The following is a 22304-nucleotide window of genomic DNA, read 5'->3' on the forward strand; positions in this document are numbered from 1 at the left end:
AGTATAGAAAAAGTACATTCTGCAGCCACAGACTGAAGACTACATAGAGCATTTCCTTCCCTGAGGCCAAAAAAGAGGCCAAAAACATGGCTGTAGTGAGTAGGGAAGWTTCTGCGTGTAAACTACTGCTCACAAAACAGACGAAGTGGAGAGATGTGGGTCTCTGCAACTTTAATTCATCTTTTGTGAGAAGCTATAGTTTGTCTGGGCAGTTTCTACCTGTAAGTGATGTGTTGCCTGGAGTAGCTTAAAATGAGGAACAAGCAAACATCCAGGAGTACAGGTTTGGCAAATAATGTCTTGCGGTGAGCAAGTAGGAGTCCATTCTATTAAGTTTATCCAAGGAAGGTTAATGGGTAATGTCACAGTTGATAAACACTTACTGGAGAAACAGCTGATCGYCAGCCCAGCAAGCAGATATTAAAAATTCATTATTTTGAAGCTGAGTACATATAGAGGATAAATGAGCTGTAGCTGCGTAACAGCTACTAAGCTACTAAGGGCTACTAAGCTGCTGAGGACTGTCGTGAATTCTCCATCACTGGAGTTGTGTCCGTCACTGGGAGTTGGGAATTCTCTAGAAACAAGAATTACTCAGGCAAATCATATGATTGGTTTATGAAGGAAACCAGGCCAGGTGATTATGATTCCTCCTTGCTTGAAATACAAGGTGATTTGACAAGGGTTTGCTCCAGAAATCTGCATTTAAGTTAGGTGAGTAGTTGTCTTTGATTATTTGTGTATTAAAGCAAGAGTTAGATCCACCACTGGTCAGATCTTAAGTGATCTGAATACCTCAGAGGTGCCAGCCTCTCTTGAATATGTCAGAGCACAGCCTTACTAAAGCCCTCATTTATACCACTTCAGTGTAGAGTAAATAGCACTTCAACTGTTAAGTAAAGGTTTTAGCTAGGTCAGAAAGCTGTCCTAATACCCTTTTGTACCCAAACCGATTCACAGCTAACTCTGATTTCTCCCACAGAGAAACATACATGTAAGATGTATGTTTAGCTGCTTTTAAAAATGTTGTTCTCAATCTGAGCCAATGGCTAGTGGGAGAGCCTAAGTGTATTAAAAAAAAMCAAACAAACAAAAAAAAAWTTTTCATATCCTGAATTACATGGGCAGTGTGATAACTAAATAAAAGGTGGGAGCTTCTMCTATAATATGAAATAATAAGAGGTACTTGACTACCTGTTCTGAATAATACATTTTAAGTAAAAAGGCTCACACACTCTTCAGCTGAGACCCAGGAAAAAATGTGTTATCAAAAGAGTTACTGAGTTCAATTCAAGCAAGCTTAGGTTTTTCTGGTTGCTATGGTTTCTAGAAGTGATAGTAGGCTGAGGCAGTGTGTGTGTAATCTTAAAAAAAAAAAAAAAAAAGACAGTTGCTATGATTTTTTTTTATTAGTGACCTGAAAAATCAGATTGAAGGATTTCATCCCCAGATGGTCAGGTGCAATATATTAATAGAAATATAATTTTTATTGCTTCTCTCTGAGTGACTGTTGGGGGCAGGGGGAGGGGAAATTGAAGTCTTTCTGTATGGGCTATGAGAATATAGGCATGTGTATATGCAAAAATGTTTTATATCTTTAATAGGAAAGACACAGACTTCTGCCCATTTTTCCTAATCACTTCATTAGGATCAACTGATTTGTTCCTGCAGATGCCATTTAATATGAGATGCAAATGCTAAAATAATCTCTCTGTCTCATGGTAACATTTTATTAGTGCGATAGGTTAGCTCTTTCTTCGCCAGCCTTTGCTATTTCCACTTCAAGACATAATATTCGTGTTTATATTTCAAGTGATCCCCAAGACCTCTGAGTTACCACATTAAATACTCAGAGAATGTTTTTAAGCGTAGTGTAGAAGAGCTGATACCACTTCAGCAGTACAAGTTACAAATTTAAGCACTATCAAAAGCATCAAGTTATTAAAAGTGATATCCTTGCCCTACAAGGATAATTTCAGCAGTTCTTGAAATGTGCATTCTTGCATGTCCAGTAATTCCAGTTAYGATGCTCTACATGTAAGAAGACAAAATTTTCCAGTGATCTTAGCTAATTCTACAGAATCCTTAGGATTCTATTTAATGAAGATAATACATACAACATGGATTTTTTAAAACCTTGTTTAATTATATGTTGTGTTACTCTATTTACTTATTCAACACTTGTGACAGTAACAGAATATAAAATGACAGCCTCTTCTATTGTTTTGTTTAGGTTCTTAGCCAGAATAAGTAGGATTTTTGGATCTGGAGTGCACAGGAGATTCCCTAGGATGTTTCCTCTCATTTGCATTGACACATGAAGGAAACTGAGTAACTCGTAAGATAAATCTTCCCATAAGCAGACATGCTGTGACCTCTGGGAGGCCTCTGCTTCACCAAGGAAGCAGACTACCTCAAGTAACAGTCTCCTGAATTTTTGCTCACGACTCCGTTTTTGGTTCCATCCCTCCACTTTCTACTCCCACCTCCTTTGCGAGCCCCATTCTTCATCACAATTTCTGTAAGTCTCTTGTCCCACTAAAAATTGTGACCCTAGTTCAGGAATCTTTCACCTAACCCTGCAAGTGTTTAGGCATAAACAGGCATTCTCAGGAAGTTGAATGTTTGCAGATCAGATGACTAAATCTGCAGTCTTTATGGGGTTACACTATACCGTCACTTTGCACAGATTTCTCTTCTAAATCTCATACATTAGCAAGGCTGCTGAGACTCTGAATTTTGTCCGTCAGTCACATTTCTCCCTCTTTTCCTGAAGCCCTCTGTTAACCTTGGGATTATATGCACAGGTTTAAATTTCAGCAGAATAGTAATTGCAGGAAACTCCATCCAGTTTAGGGAAAAAAAAATCAATTACAAGCAATTGACTGAAAGGCCAAATCAAATAGTCAAATAGATGAAACTCAGCAGTGGGTGATAAAGCAACACTTGTTTTCACAGAACATATTTATTGTCTGTGTGTGCTGCCCTGAGGAAAGGAGTAGAGAAATGCTGATTGCTTCCTCCTTAACTTCTGGAGGTTGATTTTGATTTTTCAGCTGTAGTATCAAGAGGTGTGGTGTTTTTTTTTTTTTTTTTTTTTTTTTTTTTTTNGGAACCTGGCTTAATATTAGCTCTGTTATCCATTAGGATTGTAGAGATTTGCAGCATTAAAACTACTCTGAATGAAAAAGGAACAGGGTGCGGAAGCCTCAGGAGCTGAAGGGCCATAGGAATGTCAGTGCTGATGGCACCTAGATTAGGAAACAAAGGACAGCCTAAAGCAAGGAATATCCTTAAAGAAAGGGCAGTCTAAAGAAGAGGTGCCRTTGATGCCTCCACCATTAAAAGGTGATGGTGAGAAGAAAAGGGCAGACAGTACCAAGATAGAGACTTTAGAAAGTAAATCTTAATGCTTCACTGAGGTGGGACAGAATGAAGATCTCAACCATTGCCAGATCCTGAAGGGTACAAAAGGCTCAGCCAAACRTTAGCCATGACTGCTAATCTAAGCAGAATAAGATGGTGAGGACTAGGCAGCCAACTTCCCTTGTCCTTCCTGTTGCTGCAGGAAAATCTGGCCAGTGCACTTGGGTGTCATGGTGCTTGAATGCTGGACATTTGGCTATTTGAACATAGTCATAGGCCTTGTGATTGCTGTATGATTTAAAATGCAATCACCTTCTGCTTCCCTAGGTCTTGGCATTGAGTTTTGCTATATTATTGCCACATTGATACAATGTTAATTGCTTTAAAATCTCTAGTTCAAGAGTTCAGCTACAGATCTGAATACAGTCATGTTCCTGCAGCATTAGTTCATTTTGTATTTTGATTCTGTAAATCATCACATATGGCAAAGTTTGCATTCACTTTCTATTTAGGTTATATCCTTCTCTGCAATTCTATTTCCCCAAAGAAAAGAAATAAAACGTATTACATGTGTTACAAATCAAATGAAAAAATAGAGCTGGGAGGCTGGTTCCCAGTGTAAAGAGCTGTTCATCATTAAAATGATGTCCAAAATAGGTAGGGGTTTTTGTTTAAAAAACACAAAAATCAGGAGTAAAAACATCAAAAATATAAGAAGCCAACCTATTCTAGCATTTCCAAATTACTTAGCAATTTTTTCTTACTTTGTAATGGGTTCATAAAAAGCTACAAAAGTATGAATTTGAGAAAATATAGTTTAAGGTACTCAAAAACATGTCCTGGAATTTCTTATATTGTCCTGGAATTTTTTATATATGTATACACGCGCGCACACACTCACACATATATATAAACAAACAGAAACGTTTTCTCTTCTCTCTCTCTTTTTTTTTTTTTTCTTTTTTTTTTTTTTTTTTTTTTTTTTTTTTTTGCAGTTCAGAACTCAGACAAATGTTACAATCTGGAAACCCTTCACCAGGTGGACTGAGATCTGCACAGTATTACTTATACTCCTTATCTCTAACCTTTGCTTGTCTTGCCTTTTGAGATAAGGCTTTCAGAACCAGGTCTGGCCACCATCCAGGGTCTGAATAATGTTCAGCATGAGGGAGCCTTTCTCGTTGAGCCCTGAGGCACTACTTTGGAAAGCAGGCAAAATGATCAGCAATAGAAGGTGGAAGGAGCTCAAGTCCAGCACTAGCTTCATAAATGTTTTTACTGTCTAATTCTTTGTTAAAAGTCTTGTCTGCGGGCAACAGGARGAAAAGAAGCCTTATGGTTGCTACTTTTTGGGTCAAACTGATCCTTCTGGAAGGACAAGCAAGTTACTCCTTTCTGGGAGCATGAGTGAGAGTATTAGTAAGGAGACACCACTGGATGGACAAGCAAGCAGAGAGAGAAATGAAAGAAAGGCAGCAGCTGGGGAGCCTGGAGGGTGAGTGGGAATCAATGAGGAGGACAAAATGCAGACAATATAGTCAGGCCACAGAAAGGACAAAAAGAAAAGGATTTCTCCTGGTGTCTGGGGGGTCTGCACGGAGGTTGCTGAGCATATGCAAAGCTCTAAAATTAACTTGGCTGTGAGCAAGGTCTGTGAACCTGTGCTGCAAAGATGCAGTGGGCACATTTTAATCTGTCTCCCTGAATTTCCAAAGCTATGACCTTGTTCAAAATCCTTTTGTACTAAACCCTACTTGTAAGATCCCAGTTTCTTTTGACGTGATAAGAAGAAGTGCAGTCAACAGTGATGAATGTGGCCAGCATAGGAGTCCTSTCTCACACTGTGGCCAGCTCAGTACATATTTCTGCTTTGCACAAATTTACATACTCTATTAAGGGTATTTGATGTCTGAATTTAAAGGGAATTTTTGACAGGCAGAGAYTTTTATGTAGCCTGGCTGAAATACACCAGGTGAGGATCTAGCTCTCTTAAACGTGGCAAATTTTACCTTTTAAGTACAATAAATAACCTTGYGAAGAGACCTCTCTTTTGGGCAGAAATTCCTATTGATTTTAAAAGAAATGGCTGCCCAGAGCAGGATGTGGCTCTCCTGGAGGTTTGATATTTATGGGCATGTGTTGCAGTTGGTATGTGTGGGCTGCATAAGAGCAGCATTTGGACTTTGAAGTAACATCATCACTGCATGAAGTTTTGGGAGGTCTTTAGTCAGAAACAAGATAATTGCCTTATTTGTGTGGGACAAGGAAATGTTAGACCTGGAGAAACATGATGTTTTTAGGTTATATAATTCAAAATGAGATCCTGGTTCTGACTGAGAGCCAGTATGACTGAGATTTCTGGACTTTACTATGCTATGAATAAAAGTTAGTGCTGATGATATGGACGTATAATCAGATCTCAGACTTAGCTCTTCATGCAAGTGAAATGCCATGACAATTCACCCTTAATGTGCTGCAAGAAATAATTCCTTTTATTAACAGTAAGCACTAACATGCTTCTGTGTTAAAAAGTCCAGAATCATTACATTTTCTTTAGGAAGAAAAGGGGAGATATATTTTTTAAAACCTTCATCTCTGTAGTCATAAAACAATTCATTTCTTTCTTGACCTTTCTTTTGAAGGGAGCAATAATAATGTTTCAGTTGCTGCTATGAATGGTAATGGGATGTGCCTCCAAAAAGTAATAGGTATGCAATTCGATACGTCTCTGCTACTCTGCAATCAGTAACAGGGGAGAAGTTGCTGCTTATTCAGAAATTCTCTAAACTAGGTCATTACTCAAGTTGTATTTTGCTTGCATGCTATGTTCTCACATCTAAATATTGGGAGCTGGTCTCTAATAAGACATGGTAAGTACACTTAATGACCAGGTACCACTATCTCCATCTGTGATTCTGAATCCTGAGTAACCATGGAAAATTCTTCAGTAAGCTGGACTGAATTTCTGAAAATATTAAATTGTCACTGGAGGAAAGAAAGAAATCAGGATGGAAGTTCAGGAAACCATCTACAATTTTCTATTTCTATAACTGCTATAATTTTTCTATATTTTTTATTGGGCAGATAAATGTTACTTACAGTGAGCAAATCCTGACTCTCTGAGCAGTGTCAGATTTCAGTGCAACTATTCAGGTCAAAAACCATCGGTCTTTATGTAGGAGAGTATGATCTGGCCCTCCCTATTTGAGTATATGTATGCTTAACACASAGCAGAACTTTTTAAATATCCCACCCAGATGCTGAAAACTGCCATCAGTGACAGTTTTGTAGCTGTTTTCAAGACTCACCCTTTTTAAAAAAGAAAAAAGATCTTTTTGATGACATATATGATAAATGTTGATAGGTGCATTTTCCTTTTTTTTTTTTCTTTAAATCTGCTGCTGAGTAGAGCTTCATTTGGACCAGTATTTTCTGTACAAAAACTAAGATTGAGGCCTTAGAAAAAGGAGGCTAATAGTACTGATCTTCCCAGCATGTTGTGTGATGGCCGTGCATCCTCAAGGCACTACGGAGGTGGTGGAGGACAGGCTGCCTGTAACTTCACAAAAGCCAAATGGATGCCTTCCCACCACCAGTTCTGTTCTGGCAAACTTGTTTTAATGATCAAGAGGGCACTGTTCCCACCACCAGTGATGCAGTTTTGATGACAATCTAGCCATTAGTTGCTGTGTAATGCACCCAGAGCTAGATGCTGCAAAAAGTTTTATCAAGCCAGTTAAAGTCACTGCTCGTTTTCCCACAGCTGCCTGTGTTGGATGTAGCAGCATCCGAGGCTGAGATAAGGCCTAGGCAGTTTATCATTACTCTCTTTCCTCACTGCCTGAGTCCCAAGTGGGTGTTTAATTTTTCCTGGAAAAGAAAGAATCACATGGAAAAGCCTTGATATATCCGTTCAGGATGTGATCTGTTGGCTGTTGAAGAGTTTGGCAAACCTGGCTGTTGCRTGCTGTAGCAAGACGTTAGAAAGAGAGACATAGATCAGAAATAGCAGAGAAGGGGGAATGCAGATATAACAGCAGATGATTCCTTACTAGCTCTGCCATTTATTAATAATGATATTTTGCATTGATAAACTGCCCATCATACTGTAGGATTTTGGAGCCCACACTGCTGCACTGCTCACTGTTGTGCTCACGAACAGGAATCTCACAATTCAGCATCTCCTTGTGCATGATTGCATTTCTGCCTGTTCAGAAGCAAAATGTACTGACACTGGTGTATGACCTGACCATGGTATAAATTACCCTATAAACCTGTTGTACCAGTCATCTGATTAATTCAGCGTATTAGCYAGTGTAAGATTCTGAGATAGACACCCAGAGATGTCAGATCTCCCTAACTCCACAAGACACTGAAGATACTTCATGTCTTCCCTAAAATACCAAGAACTACATGGCTCAGGACCTATAGACATGTTATTTTGTTCCAGTTCTTATTGTATAGCCTATTCAAGTACAATAAAGGTCTCCTGGGGGTTTCACCCTACACATCATACCAACTGAGACAGTTACAGCAGGAGACAAATAAGCAGGATTATGGATGACAGCTCTGTGTGATTAAACTGCTAGATTTCTTTTGTAAGGGGCAACTATTGTAAGGCTCCTAATTCCTTAGCAGCCTAAATAACATAGATGAACCTGTTCAATAAACTGAATTCATTCCTGAATGTCTTTTTCCCTTGTAAGGAGAAATATGAGAAGAGGAGATGAAGAGAAAATCAAGAAAAGCTGACAGGAGGCCTACGTGGATGAACAAGGAGCTCCTGACTAAACTGAGACACAAAAGTGAAGTGTGTAAGAGGTAGAATCAGGGACAGGTGACCAGGAGGAAYACAGACACTGTCCAAGCATGTGGAAGTGGAGTGAAGAAAGCCAAAACCCACCTGGAGCTGAATCTGATGAGGGATTTGATGGAAAACAAAAAATACTTCTACAAGTATATCAGCGGCCAAAGGTAAGGAACAGATACTAGGGAAAATGTAAGTCACTTGCTGCATGAGGCAAAGGCCTTGGTGAGAAAGGACAGGGAAAAGGCCAATGTACTCAATGCTTTCTTCCCCTCAGTCTTTACTAGAAAGACCAGCCTTCAGGAATACCGGTCTGTTGAGACCAGAGGAGAAGTCTGGAGCAAGGCACACTTTCCCTCTGTGGAGGAGGATTAGGTGGGGAATACCTGCACACACCGGACAGAAACAAGTCTATGGGACCTATCGTATGCAGTCATGAGTGCTGCGAGAACTGGCCAGTGCTGTTGGGATGCCACAGMTGATTATCTTTGAAAGGTCATGGGAACTGGGAGAGTTTCCTGAGGACTGAAAGAAAACAAATGCCACCTGTCTGCAAGATGGGCAAAAATGAGGATCTAGGGAACTACGGGCAAAAATGAGGATCTAGCCTCACCTCAGTCCCTGAGAAGGTGGTGGTGAAAATACTCCTGAAAACCATTTCCAAACATATGAAAGACAAGAACATGATGAAGAGTAGTCAGCACAAGTTTTTGGAGGAGAAATCATGCCTGACAAAACCAGTAGCCTTCTTTAGTGAAATAATTGTCTCAGTGAATAAGGGGAGAGCAGTGGATATTGCTTATCTCAACTTTAGTATAAAGCTTTCAACACTATCTCCCATAACATCTTCATAGACAAGCATAGAAGTATGGGATACATAAGTGGACAGTGAGACGGATTGAGAACTGACTGAACTACTGSGTTCAAAGAGTTGTGATCAGCAACATGAAGTCCAGGTAGAGACCATTAATAGGTGGTGTATCCTGTGTCTCAGTGCTGGGGCCAGTACTGTTTAACATCTTCATTAATGATCTGGATGATGGGACAGAGTGCACCCTCTCTTCATTAATGATCTGGATGATGGGACAGAGTGCACCCTCAGCAAGTTTGCAGAAGATACAAAATTGGGAGGAGTGGTTGATAGACCAGATGGTTGTGCTGCCACTCAGAGGGGCCTCAACAGATTGGAAAAAATGGGCTAACAGGAACTTCATGAAGTTCAACAAGGGGAGATGCCAAATCCTGCATCTGGGGAGAAATAATCTCAGGTACCAGGACAGGCTGGGGTTTTAAAGCAGCTTTGCAGAAAATGACCCAGGAATCCTGGTGAACAACAATGTACCATTGTGTCCAATAAAACCAACAGCCACCTGGGCTGCATTGGGAAGAACTTTTCCAGCAAGTCGAGAGAGGTTATCCTTTCCCTCTGCTCCACACTGATGAGGCCACATCTGAAGTACTATGTCCTATTCTGGACAAGAACAAGAGAGACATGGGCCTGCTAGAAGGGTTCAGTGAAGGATCATCATTAAGGGACTGGAGTATCTGTCATATGAGGAGGGGCTGAGAGAGATGAGACTGTTTAACCTGGAGAACAAAAGCTCAGGATGATCTTATCAATGTATATAAATACCTGATTGGGGGGAGGGGACACATGGGAGGAGGAGGACGAGTAAAGAAGACAGTCACATGCTTTCCTGTGACATCTAGTGACAGAACAAGTGACAGTGGGCACAAATTGAAACTCAGAAAATTCCATCTAAATAGAAGAAGAAAACTTTTTACTGTGAGAGAGGTCAAATATTGGAACAGGTTGCCCAGAGAGGTTGTGGAGTCTCCATCCTTGGAGATATTCAAAACCCAGCTGGACAATGCCCTGGGCAACCTGCTCTAGATGATCCTGCTTTGATCAAGGGGTCAAACTAGATAACCTCTAAAGGTTCCTTACTTCCTCAACTGTTTTGTAATTCTGTGATATTTTAGGTCATATCAAATATAACTTACAAACTATACTTTTTATAAACTTTTATTGGGTATAAGGAATAACTTTTGCTGCTTTGTTCCATGCTCTAAATTTGCAGTTTGGAGACCAAATTCTCCACAGAAATGACTTAGGCCAATGTATATTAATTTAGGATTTATGCAGATAAATGTTTGTGCACATAAAGATGGGTGAGCACCATTGGAGAATGACAGTTTTCAAGAATCAGATCTACTTGAATCAGACAGAAGTTTCTGTCTGCTTTAAGAAGATACTCTCTTTAGAAGACGTGGTAGTCTGGCCTCCAAGTTCCTGCTGTGAAGATTGTGCTATGGCACGATACAGATACCTGACTCCCAGAAGCTTTCTAGCTTAGTTTATACATACCTATCTGCAGCACTGGAGCTGCCTGTATCCAAGTCTCACAGTAACTTACAGTCCTTGGAGAGGGTTAAAACTGCTATATGGTCAGTTAAGAGTTTGGCCCAGTCTGTTATTGGTAGCTCATAGTGGCAAGGCTACGATGAATTTGATGGCTCACTCTACAACTTCAGCAAGTGCTCTTACACTTTGTGTATTGAATCTGAGACACAATAATGCTTATTTGGAACTGGTGCATTTCAGACTAATTCTGTGCGGTATGATGCTTTCACTGCCTTCTCGCCTCAGGGAGAAGCCATTTTGCTTTCCCTAGTGTATTATTGACCCCATATTATTAGATTTTATCCATAACAGACATCATAGTCCTTCCTTTTATTGCTTTTCAATTGCATTGGGTTCATGTACTCCCAGGTGACTGTTCAAATGCACTTGATGTAACATACAGTGCAACCCATCTAAAATTTTACTTCAGACTCCAAAGCATAGGCTCTAAGTTGAATTTTATAACATCTATGTGAATTTATAAGAAAATAATATAAAAGAAAGCAATGACAGTATGAATTTCTTCTTCTTAGAAGGTGTTCAAATAACTATATTTGGACCCTGCTACTAGAATTTCAATCAGCCAATAAGGGGAAAGACATATCAGAATTCAGCCCAGGATTGAGAAAAGGCAGTTGAATCTGATTATAATTTTTTGAGCCTAGTGGGACAGAAACATGTGTTTACATCTGAACACTCACTGAAAGAATTTGTTGAACTTTCTTAGTCTCATGCCATGCTTGAATTACTTGGTGGTCAGTAGGAAGAATCAGTCTGAGGTATATAATTACTTACTTGTACCCTGRTGCCAAATATCCCATTATAATCAGTGTGGAGTTAATGAAGACTTCCACTGCAGTCCATGGTGATCTAGCCAGTGTAGCCAATAAAGGCTGAGAAGCAGTTCAGGGGACTAGCCACTAAATGATTACTTTAGAATAAGCTGGATCTTCCTGTAGACTCCACCAGCCATGTCAAAAAGATGTGGGATCCAGGTGCTCACATAGGCAGCTAAGACCATCTGAGATGCCCTGAGACATCTACAWGGCAGATATGGAAGAAAAAGTGGAAGATGCAATGAGTAGTCCAGCCAGATCTATTTATCATACTAAGTTTGTAATTGTGAGAGAGCCATAAACTCCCACCTGAGGTCTGATCTTGCAGAACCTCTACCATTAGAAACAGATCCAGTACTCTGGGGGGAAAATTTGCTCCCACTGCAAGACAAAACCTTCAGCCATTTACTCACATCTATCTAAAGCTCTTTTAACAGGGCCATAATTGTGCTAGAAGGAAAGCTTCTAGCTCTTGTGGAGAGATGTTGTTCCTGTGATAAAACAAACACTGCTATAACCTGTTCCTGCCATCCAGAGACTGTATTTGTAATTGGAGCATAATTCTCTGGAGGCAACRCTTCGCCATGCCCATTCAGTCCACATTGCCTGTGTTATGGATAGTGTAGTTTCAGCCACACTCTCCATAGTTTCTATGCCATTATAGGCTGGGCTTTAAATGAGTGAGAATAATTGAGTGTAACGGTTGTAACTCGTTTCAGAACAATAACCTGACATCTGACCATAAAAGCAACCTAACCCGTATCTCCATTACATAAAGGCTTGTTTGGGTATTCMCTGAGGGATCTTTCCTGATAAAGTGTATTTTCTGCTAAGTTAATTATAAGTTAAGCAGATCATAATTTAATCAAAGGAGCACTCTAGCTATGTTTGACAAGTCAATAACCATTCTACTATGGGTATGTTTGATGAGTCAATAGTAATTTTTAACTGAATGTCTCAATCACAAAAACAATTGGAATGGAAGAGAGGAAAATCTGAACTAATTAAATCTTTCTTGTCTAAAAATAAAATTGGGCAAAATGTACCATTTTGTTAAAATAATCTATTTCTCTGTAGGTTATTCTTACCATGATTAACCATTCCCATGATGAAGTTAGTGAATATGCTGTGATTGAAATGAAGACGACAATATATAAATAAAAGATGAACTGTCTTCTTTGTAGCTAACAACTTAGGATTTGATCCACACCACAGGATTAATTGGGATATGGGAGTCTTGAAAAAATTTGTGTAGAATTTAAATGTCGTCGTYGTCTTCTTTTTTTTTTTAATAGGCCATAAAATAATCTCTTATCATAAGATTTTGTGTGTGTGTATATATACTTTTTTWTATATATATATGCCTCTACATGTGTAGTATATTTACAATTTCTGCTGATTATGGTGTCATTTATATTGTATGATATTCAGTAAGATCAATGGCATAGGCCATCTCGCTCAAGCCATTCAAGGTTAGCACTTACATCAGTGATGGCTGTGGTATAAAGCTCTAGATAATTAGATGGAAATCATTGAAGTACATACATTTCTCATGATCTGAATCTAATTGCTTGGCCAAGAATCACTGAGGCTGATTTTCTTACCTCATGGTTTCAGCATCTCAGACATTTTTTCACAGGTGTGGGGATAAAAACCATGGTGCTCAGTCTGAGTTATAGCCCCTTTCTTTGCCGTATGCTGCGCATACGCAGTGAACTGCTGCTATTGAATCCTACCAACATATTGTGTGCTGGACTTAATTGCTTCTCTCAGAAGAAAAGGTCTCAACTAATATCAGAGAATAGTGAGAAATCCCTAAAAAATTATCTGTGTAAAACTATTTTTGCTTTTATGCTGAAACCAACATAGTCTGTAGTGCCCTATTTGATGGAGCTTTCTTAAATGTTACTGTTTATTAACAACAGAGATGTACAGAGTTTGCATCAATTCCTGCCAATAACAATATTAAAACAGAGATAGCGGAGCAAGGGATGACACTGAGTATTGTGGCAAGCGGAACTGTGGGTTAACAGGGAGCACAAAAGTAAAACAGTATAGAAATAGATAGTGTTATGTGGGATTTTTTTGTTATTATTTGCATTGATATAATAAAATTCAGAATGTATCTCTCTACTGGATAAAACCCAGACTGCCAAAATCTAAACATTGAAACATCAACTAACCTGACAATATATTTGTAATATTCCCTTGACATTGCTGAATTACCTGAAGCAGTAAAATGAGGGCTCRGAGACCATCCTGTTCTCCCAGGTTAACAAGCTATTCTGTATCACCTGAGCCATGGTAACTCTCTATCTCTGGGTGGCAAATGCAAGCTAAACTGGTTTAGATCAACTCCCTTTAGCTGTGGACTAAGCTCAGCTCACTTCCTTGGACATCCTTGCAGCAAGTCTTTGAGTCGTGGTAACTGGGCTGTGTGTCCAAAGAGGTCCACCGGTGTTGTCAGACGTGTCTCACTGTGACAGTTTAAGATCATGACCAGCCCAAATGGTCTGCCCTTCCCCATGGCAGTGCTGGCCGTGCTTGCAGTGGGGGGTGTCAGTGTGCACAAGACATCCATGCCTATAAAAAAATAGCTAACCATGGAGAAGGAGGGCAGCTGGCAGGAGATCTGGATATGGCTTCCAGCCAGCAAGACACTTCAGCATGTGCTTTGCATTAACTCAGCACATCATCCTGCTGAAGGCAATGGAGCCTCCTAGACGCTTAGCCCACATCTGAACACCTCCCCGAGTGGAGGCTTATAGCCCTACTGCCACCCCTGGGTGACCCTGGCTAAGCCCACGAGGAACTCACTGTACCAGGGTTTTGCTGGGGCCAAGAATTTAGTCAGGTTCAAAGAAGAATTGGAAACTTAAACAAATAAAATGATTATCCAGGGTTATTATTGCTAATGCTAACAGAAACTTTGGAAGGGAGGTAAAGCCGCAGGCTTCTGGGTGTAGGCCARTCTCTAGCTAAACTTACTAATAGTGTAAAGATTTCATGTAGGAGTGATTATTTAATATCTGCTTACGGCTGTGCTTCATGCACTGATCTCTGAGCATTGCCCACAACATGGGCGAAGAAAGATAAAAGATCAGATACAATTTCAGCCTAATCCAATTTATTCATTTCCTAAATTGCTAAACTCTCTGACCCTGTTTTTGTTTTTGTTTTTGTTTTTTTAACCTGTAAAATGAGAATTTTCAAATTTAGAGGGGACTTGTGAGTCCTTACAAACACTTGGCTACTGGATCCTCTCTGAAAATGACAGTGCTGTGAAGGTGAGATTCATAAACTGCACACCACTAGGTAGCAACGAAAATAACTTGAGTCACACAAAATTAGTAACTAATTGGAGTAAAGCGGYATGTTTTTCACACTGCAGTATTCATGATGTCTGTAGCCAACACGGCTACCACCTTTACAATTTTCTTTCCAAAAAGGATACAACTGGTAGCTTATGTTTGGAAAGAAAATTTATCGTATTGAAAAATGACTTCTTTTAGTAATGAAATAAATTCATGAAAAATAGCCCTTTTCTGCCTCAAATATTGTGTATCTGTGTGTGTATATATATATATATATATATATATGCAAATTTTAAAGTTTGATTTTAAAAATTGATTATAAAAAATTGCCTCATATATCTTGCTGAAATGGGTCTCTAAATTCTTTGTCTATTAAAATCTAGCTTTTTGGACAGATGACAAATCTCTACTGCCATTTCAGTACACATTCTGATAAGAGCTTAATCAAATAATATTTCAATAAATGTATATATTTTTAATTTTATCAATATCAGTAAATGTAAAAATCATTCATGGATAAGTTTCAAACAATAATAATATTATTAGTTGTGCTATAAAAGCTATTAAAGGTATCAAACACTTCTAAGCAATGAATAGGTGTTTCTAGCTAAGCTGCCTAATTAAAACTGTGACTGTATTTTTCATTTAAAATATAGGGTCAATAATGTCAATGGAATGAATTGCTCAATTCAATGAGTTTAATTGTTTGCAAGCCTGGCATCACTTATTTTTGAAAACGGAGAACTGCTGAGACACTGGCATTTATATTCTGCAATACTGTTACGCTTTTATAACTTCTGATTACCAGAGTCATGGGATAAATCTTCTGGATCTGGTTTGGATGCTTTGCATTTTAGATTCTGGTTCTATGAAAAAAACAAAGCRTGAGCTGTGCACTGCATTCAGCAGATATGAGCATGTCTATATGTACAGTCAAATGCTTGAAATGATTAGGCTAATGCRATTTAAAAATATTTAAATAGCTAAATAAAATATAAATTCACACATCCATCKGAATGTTGACACTTGTAGAGATACTCACACTGACTTATCAMAAGCAACTCACACCCTAAGTTAAATTTATACTAGTTTAATTCTTGCACTTTAATGGAGAATTAACACTGAAAAGAGATTTCTGCCTTTTTGCAGTGAGTGGCATTTTAAACGTATCTGCAAACATACAGAAGATAATAACTTTTTATGAGAAGAAGACAGTGCTTTAGGAAAACATGTAGAACTAGTGTACGGCAGAAGCCCTGTGCTTCCAGCGAGGAGCGAGCCAGGAGCAGGGCTGCCTGTGGCACTGCTTTTCATGCAGCGCCTTCCGCCCCTGCAGCCAGACTAATTCCAGACACACCTCACGCTGACCTTTACACGCACGCACAAAACTTGCAGCGAGACTTTTATTTTTTTTCTCCTCAAGCTCTTGTTTTCTTCATTTTCCAGCAGGGCTGCCTGCTGGACCTGGCGATCCTACTGCCATACGGAGAAGAGCCTCCACCTACCTTCTCTTCCTCCCTCCCTGGTGCTTCACTCACTCCCTCTCTCCCCTCGGGCTGGCAGGCTTCCTCGGGCAGAGCATGCAAGCGGTTCACACGCAGCAGCCGCAGCAAGAGGAAAGATGCAGAAGCACAGCCAGAAGGAGCACCTCTACAAGCTGCTTGTGATTGGGGACCTGGGAGTGGGCAAAACCAGCATCATCAAACGCTATGTCCACCAGAACTTCTCCCCCCACTACCGGGCCACCATCGGGGTGGACTTCGCCTTGAAGGTGCTCAGCTGGGATGCTGAGACAGTGGTGCGGCTGCAGCTCTGGGACATTGCTGGTGAGTACTGTTGTCCCCAAACCTGCCCAGGGACGATACAAGATACAATCTCAAACTCGTTTGTGCTGATCTTTAAGTTGGAAACTACTGGTGCCTATGCAGTAAGAGAAGGCTGAGGAAAAGATACCTTAGCACAGCTTGAGATTTTGAAGCTCTCCTAAAGCCATCAGGCTCCCAAAGTAGGRGTGTCAGAGTGAAATTTGTCCTAATTTTTCTCCTGAACCCTTCGACCCAGGCAGTGACAGGGGCACCTCTCGCTGAACGCGCTGGTTCTTTCCCTGCAGCTGCCACTCTCCAGCTTGCCTCGTTAATCTAACAGTTCTCCGTGATGAGAGGGAGGGTGACAAGAATTTCTAGTTACATCTATTTAACTTGGTGGAAGAGAAGAGGGTTTCATCTAGATAGTTAATATGATTTTTGTAGTTAAATAAAGCAAATATTGCTGAGTTACTTTATCAAAATATCTTCCTTTTTTTCCTTCTTTTYTTCCTTCCTCTCTTCTTTTGTCCAAGCAAAATACAAAAAAATTCTGGCATACTGAGAAAAAAAAAAAAAGCGTTTCTATTTTGCAGTAAGCCTGATATTGTTAAAAATGTATTTATTCATGTTTACTTGTCCTTGATGGTAGTAGCAAGTAAAAAAAAAATAATAATTTACTCCGTATGGAGAGAAAAAGTATTAAAAAGTTCAGATAGTCTTGCATGACTATTTTATGAAAAAAAAATAATTTGACATCGTTGTAATCAGTGCTTCAAATTTTTTTGTCATTAAACTAAATTAAACCACAACTTTTTATCTCTGCAACCTCCTTTTCTAAGAAAAGGAAAATTTTGATTACGAAATTTTGATTCAGTACATGAAATAAAATTAATCTTGATGGCATATTTTACATGATATAAGTAATGATTTTTCATTTAGCATATRTAAGAAATGAAGCACAGCTATATTGCAAAAGTTTACAGCAAAAAGGAGAGCCTTTTAAAAACTCAACCAAATTAAGAATTTATATTTGAAATTAGGTAATAGAAGTGAAAATTGTATTATCTGTTAGGCAGCTATGCCAGCTTCTGAYCTGAATTGTGAGTTTATGGATCAAGTCTGGAATTCATCTAGTAAAACTAGTGAAATAATAAAATTCTTAGCATTCTTATCGACTAAAGGAGTGCCTTTCTTCTACATTTAGTTACCTCATATCTGAGCTCTGAATTTGGCACCAAGGTACCAAGACTTATGCAACAACACCACTGTATGCGAAACTTAGATAACCTTTATATATATATATATATATGTATATATATATATATATATGCATCTTGTAGTTTTATGATATTAAATATACATATGCCCAGCTTGCTTTATTGAAAGTTGGAATAATGAGGAAAGCATTGCTTTTATTGCTCACAAGTGGCTGACTGTAACAACAAATATGAACACACCAAACAATACTTTTTTGCATGAGAAAAAGCATTTAATAGTAAAAAATTCTGAATGCATTTAGGGCTTAAAGAATGTATTTTGTATGCCTTGTTTCAGAGATTTATTAAACTACTAATCATGTGCTGGCAGATCATATGATGTAGCTTTCAGTCCGGCTGCAGAAGCAATTACACCAAGTTGTAGTACTGAATGACTAGCATGCTTTCTGAGTTATCACACATGACAGTTAGAATTACAGCACAGTACTAAATTTCATATGAAATGTTCCGTTCAAAGCATCTCAGTGAAGGTCAAGACAGCGGCCAGTAATAAACAGAGTTTCTGTCTCACTTTTGCTGACTTCTGCATATGGCGCTTTAGCTGTTGGTTGCTGTAAAGAGAGAATAAGTTCTGGAAGCAACACTGAATTCAGATCAGTGCGATGCTGGCATGCAAGTCATCATGAATAAGGCATCTGACTAGTGAAAAGAAAAATGTTTAAAAATGAAAAGGGAGTAAATCTGGAGGAAATGGAAATGTTTTATCCTGGCTATGGCTGGTCGCATGCCACCACTTGTAAAACACAAATATGCAAGGACAGGAGGTGAAAAATAAAATTTCCACTCTTCAGAGCAGTCCCCTTCTTTAGGTAGAACCTGTGTTGTTGATGTTTGTTGGCAAAGCAACACCTTTTCTGTCTCAAGCCAAACTGAAGGGTGTTAGCTTAATATTTTGAACATCTTTAACTGAAGCAAACGTGCCAAATATATCAGTAATGCCTCATACCAATGTATATATAGGTGTTTATATACATATCTCAGGTATCATTTTAGCTCTCACATTCTCTCCTTTCCCTCCATTATACAGGCAATGAACTTAGTACCAAGTATAATGTGTGCTCTTCCTTCCACCTTGCTGTGTGCATCAGTGGGTAGCAAGTTGTTTAAGAAGATGAGGGATAAACAGTGAGTAATGAGGATAACTAAGCATTAAAGAAAGTAATTCAGAGATAAGGTAGATTCTGCATCACGTAGCATTACGTTAAGACTTGAGATTTTAACAGATAACATCTCTCTTGTAATAAAGCTATGTCCATAAGATATGAATAATAGGGTAAAATGTCATGATTTATGATGTTGTGATGTTTGTAACAGCACATTGGCCTTAAMATCAACCAATCCAAGTCTGATCTAGCAAAGCACTTAATGTTCCAAGTGACTGCACTTTTACTATTTTGTGTGGGAGGAGATACGCACAGTAAAATCTCCTTCTCTTAATTACATCCTAGCACTCACATTTTATTTCATTGTATTGTCCTAAATTCTCTCTCTGTTTTGGTGGTCATTTTCTTCAAGTAGTTGGAGAGTGCCATCATCCATCTCTTCTGCTACAGCATACCTCTTTAAATCTTGCCCTTAGTCACTCTATTTTTGCCTCCTTACCTTTCTTTTTGCTTCTCTGTGAGCATCCTTCAAATTCGCCGGTAGATTCTTAGAAGGAAAACTATAAAAGAAACTCTTTCTTGTATTTTCACATAACTCTTATAAGACCAAGATTCCTGCGTGCTCCTCTGCTGCAGTAGAGATGTGTAAATGGTTGGTCCACTGCATTGAAGGCATCCACACAATATCTGTGATGAGAGCTATTTAATTTTCCTCCCCTTTCATTTTCACCTTCAAAACCAACAGTGTTGCCACAAATATGTTAAAGTGTCCTAGCAGCTTTAAATTTTATAAGACTGATATCTCTAGAAGGAGTAAATGGACCATTCACTAAAACCAGGCACTGTATATCCTCCATGGTTGAGGCTTTAATGTCTGTTAAACATTGCAGTACATATGCATAAATAAGATAGTCATGGTGATTTCTTAGCTAAGTTTCCTTGAAATTACTGTTCTGCCATCATAAATAAGGTGGCACAAGTCCCTCACTGCCGTGGTTTTATTGCATTACAGATTTGTGCTGGGATAGGTAGGCCTCTTCCAGCTCCTGGCCTGCTTTTCTAGATTCTGGTGTGGTAAATAGAGGGTCCTTCTTGGCTGGCTTAACTTTCAGTGCTGTCCCACAAAGACCGTGGCAACACTCCCATTGCCTTCAAGGGTGAAAATTCTGAAGGCTGTTTCGAAGTGGAAGACAAAAAATGAGTAATTCTTCTGCACAGCTTCCCTCTGCTGGCTGACGGCCCTCTGTAAAGCCCGTTGTTTCCTAGAAGCTTTTGTCTCCTTGGATGAGGGGTGGTGGTAAGAAGTAAAACACACGATAAAACTGTGGCTTAGGTTTTCATAGATTTGTATCTTATACTCCTTTTTTTTTCAGATTCTGTGTGAGAGATGATGGAAATTATCAGAGTTTTATCACCTTATCATTAATTTTTAAAACTTTATCAGAGCTGATAGCAGTTAGTGGAAATTGTTGGTTCCTGTGTAAGCCATGACRGTAATTTTATGTAAGGTGCATTTTTAAAACCTGTGATAACTCAGATACTGATACTGCCATTGCCTAAAGACTGTTAAATGATACCTTACGCTGCTGCAGAGATGCTACTGAGGTCAGTATAAATGTCTGCGCAGGAAGATGCTGTTCAGTCAGTGAATCCTGTCCTTTAATTGGAATCTTGTTGCTGTGGCACTTTGATCTCACTGGGATTGCTTCAAAGTGGGATCAGATTCATCTGATTTAACAGTTAGACATCTTGTACTGAGCCCCCTGAGGGTAGGCTGCTCACRCTAGGCTCCCTGGAGGGTTGAGGGTAAAGAGTAAATACAGAATAAAGAAGGTTTTGTGACCTCTCTTAAACGCCTATCCTGCCTGAGAGGATCCCTGAAGGTATGCCTCTTTCCAGTCGTCGACAATAGAGGAACCCTAGTCTTAGATACAGTCTGTTAATTTTTCAGAGCYTAAATTAGGGTTGGTGAGTCCCAGTATGAAGTACCATTCCCATGGGCAAAGGCCATCAAAATCACAGGGTCTGACACCAGATGCCAGTGACCTTGCAAGAGATGCAGCAAAATACCATGGGACAGAGCAAACAAGCATTTCACAAGTTTCTGATCCTTCCCATGAAAAGCAAAACCAATCTGTCCCAATGACCCTGTACTGAGTAGCCTGGGTGTCTTAACTGCAGCTTCTCTTGCAATAAAGCAGGTTCAAGGCTGCCTGTGAGATATCACTGAATACATAATGGTTGATTATTTTCTAATGTAATTACTACCTAAGTAATTTCACATTGCTGAAAACCTGAGGCCGGATTCTGACAAATTTACATATCAAACAATACCTGTTTTCATGAGTAATTCCACTAAATGAAATGTTTTTATGAACCTCATTTATTAAGAAAGATATTTGTTCATATAAGGGAGAAGCTTTGGAAAAAGGAATCTTCCTGRGACCTTAGGCACAATATTTGGTATGCCAAGCCCAATATAACCACTAGAGATCTCTTCTTCATGATGTAAATGACATAGTAGTAAAAGCCAGTGTGCCAGTGGCCTAAAAAGTCTGTGGTTTACACACCACCTCTTTTTCCTTTCAAAGCTGCACAGTATCTTTAAACCAAGTATGTTCATATAGTCATTGATAGGGAAAAAGACCACCTCAAAAGTGATTTAGGCACTTTATTCAGCCAGCAGCTCCATTCCATCTCTTTCTTTGAAATGATTACTAATGGAAATTGGTAAGCTCTGTCTGCCTGCATAAAGCTGCTTTTATAGATATGGGGTTTTCKGTGCAGTGAAAAACCTAGATATCTGCAAAAGCAGCTAGAAGCAGGAGGACAAATCAGTGTGATACCATTTGTCACTCCTTTGTGGGTCACTACGAGCCMGAAGAACACATTGAAGGGGCGTTTACTTTCTCTAATGACTTTGTTTATGATGAATGATTTTACRCTGCAAATGAATAATTCAGAGCATATTTTGACATCTCACCTATCTTAGAGACCTGTGTCACAATGAATATGCATTAAGGCCTTAGTTTAACTGGTTCTTAAATCATCTATATCTCACCTACAGTGGAAGCAAGTCAAGAACTTTGCATGAGAACTGTAAAGTATCATCAYTGGAATACAATATGCATTAAAAACTAATTATAAGTGTTGCTGTGGACCTCTTTGCTAAGATACTGATCATACCTTGACTTTTACTTGAAGGCACTTCTTTTGTAGATGAGAAAAACAATTTTTCAACAAAGAGATTATTGAATAACACATGACTTAATATTTCTTCTGATTAACCCGCTGATAGGAATCATAAGACATTATAAAGTATATCCATAACAAATTTTTGATATGACCATATGTTTTGGGAAATGATATGTTTCTATCTTTTCTATCTTATT

General features: G+C 39.0%; 1 protein-coding gene across 1 annotated transcript in view; it reads left to right on the plus strand.

Moving 5' to 3' along the window:
• Positions 1 to 8332: 8332 nt before the first annotated feature.
• Positions 8333 to 22304, plus strand: part of RAB38 (RAB38, member RAS oncogene family) — a 32141-nt gene continuing 18169 nt past the window's right edge. The window contains exons 1-2 of the mRNA XM_085304370.1: positions 8333 to 8340; positions 16174 to 16553. Coding sequence (XP_085160496.1) covers positions 16349 to 16553 — 205 coding nt within the window. The 5' untranslated portion in view covers positions 8333 to 8340; positions 16174 to 16348. The remainder of the gene's footprint in view (positions 8341 to 16173; positions 16554 to 22304) is intronic.

The sequence above is a fragment of the Rhea americana genome, unplaced genomic scaffold (genome assembly GCF_003343005.1).
Source record: "Rhea americana isolate MKP2758 unplaced genomic scaffold, rheAme1 scaffold_208, whole genome shotgun sequence".
Taxonomy (NCBI): domain Eukaryota; kingdom Metazoa; phylum Chordata; class Aves; order Rheiformes; family Rheidae; genus Rhea; species Rhea americana.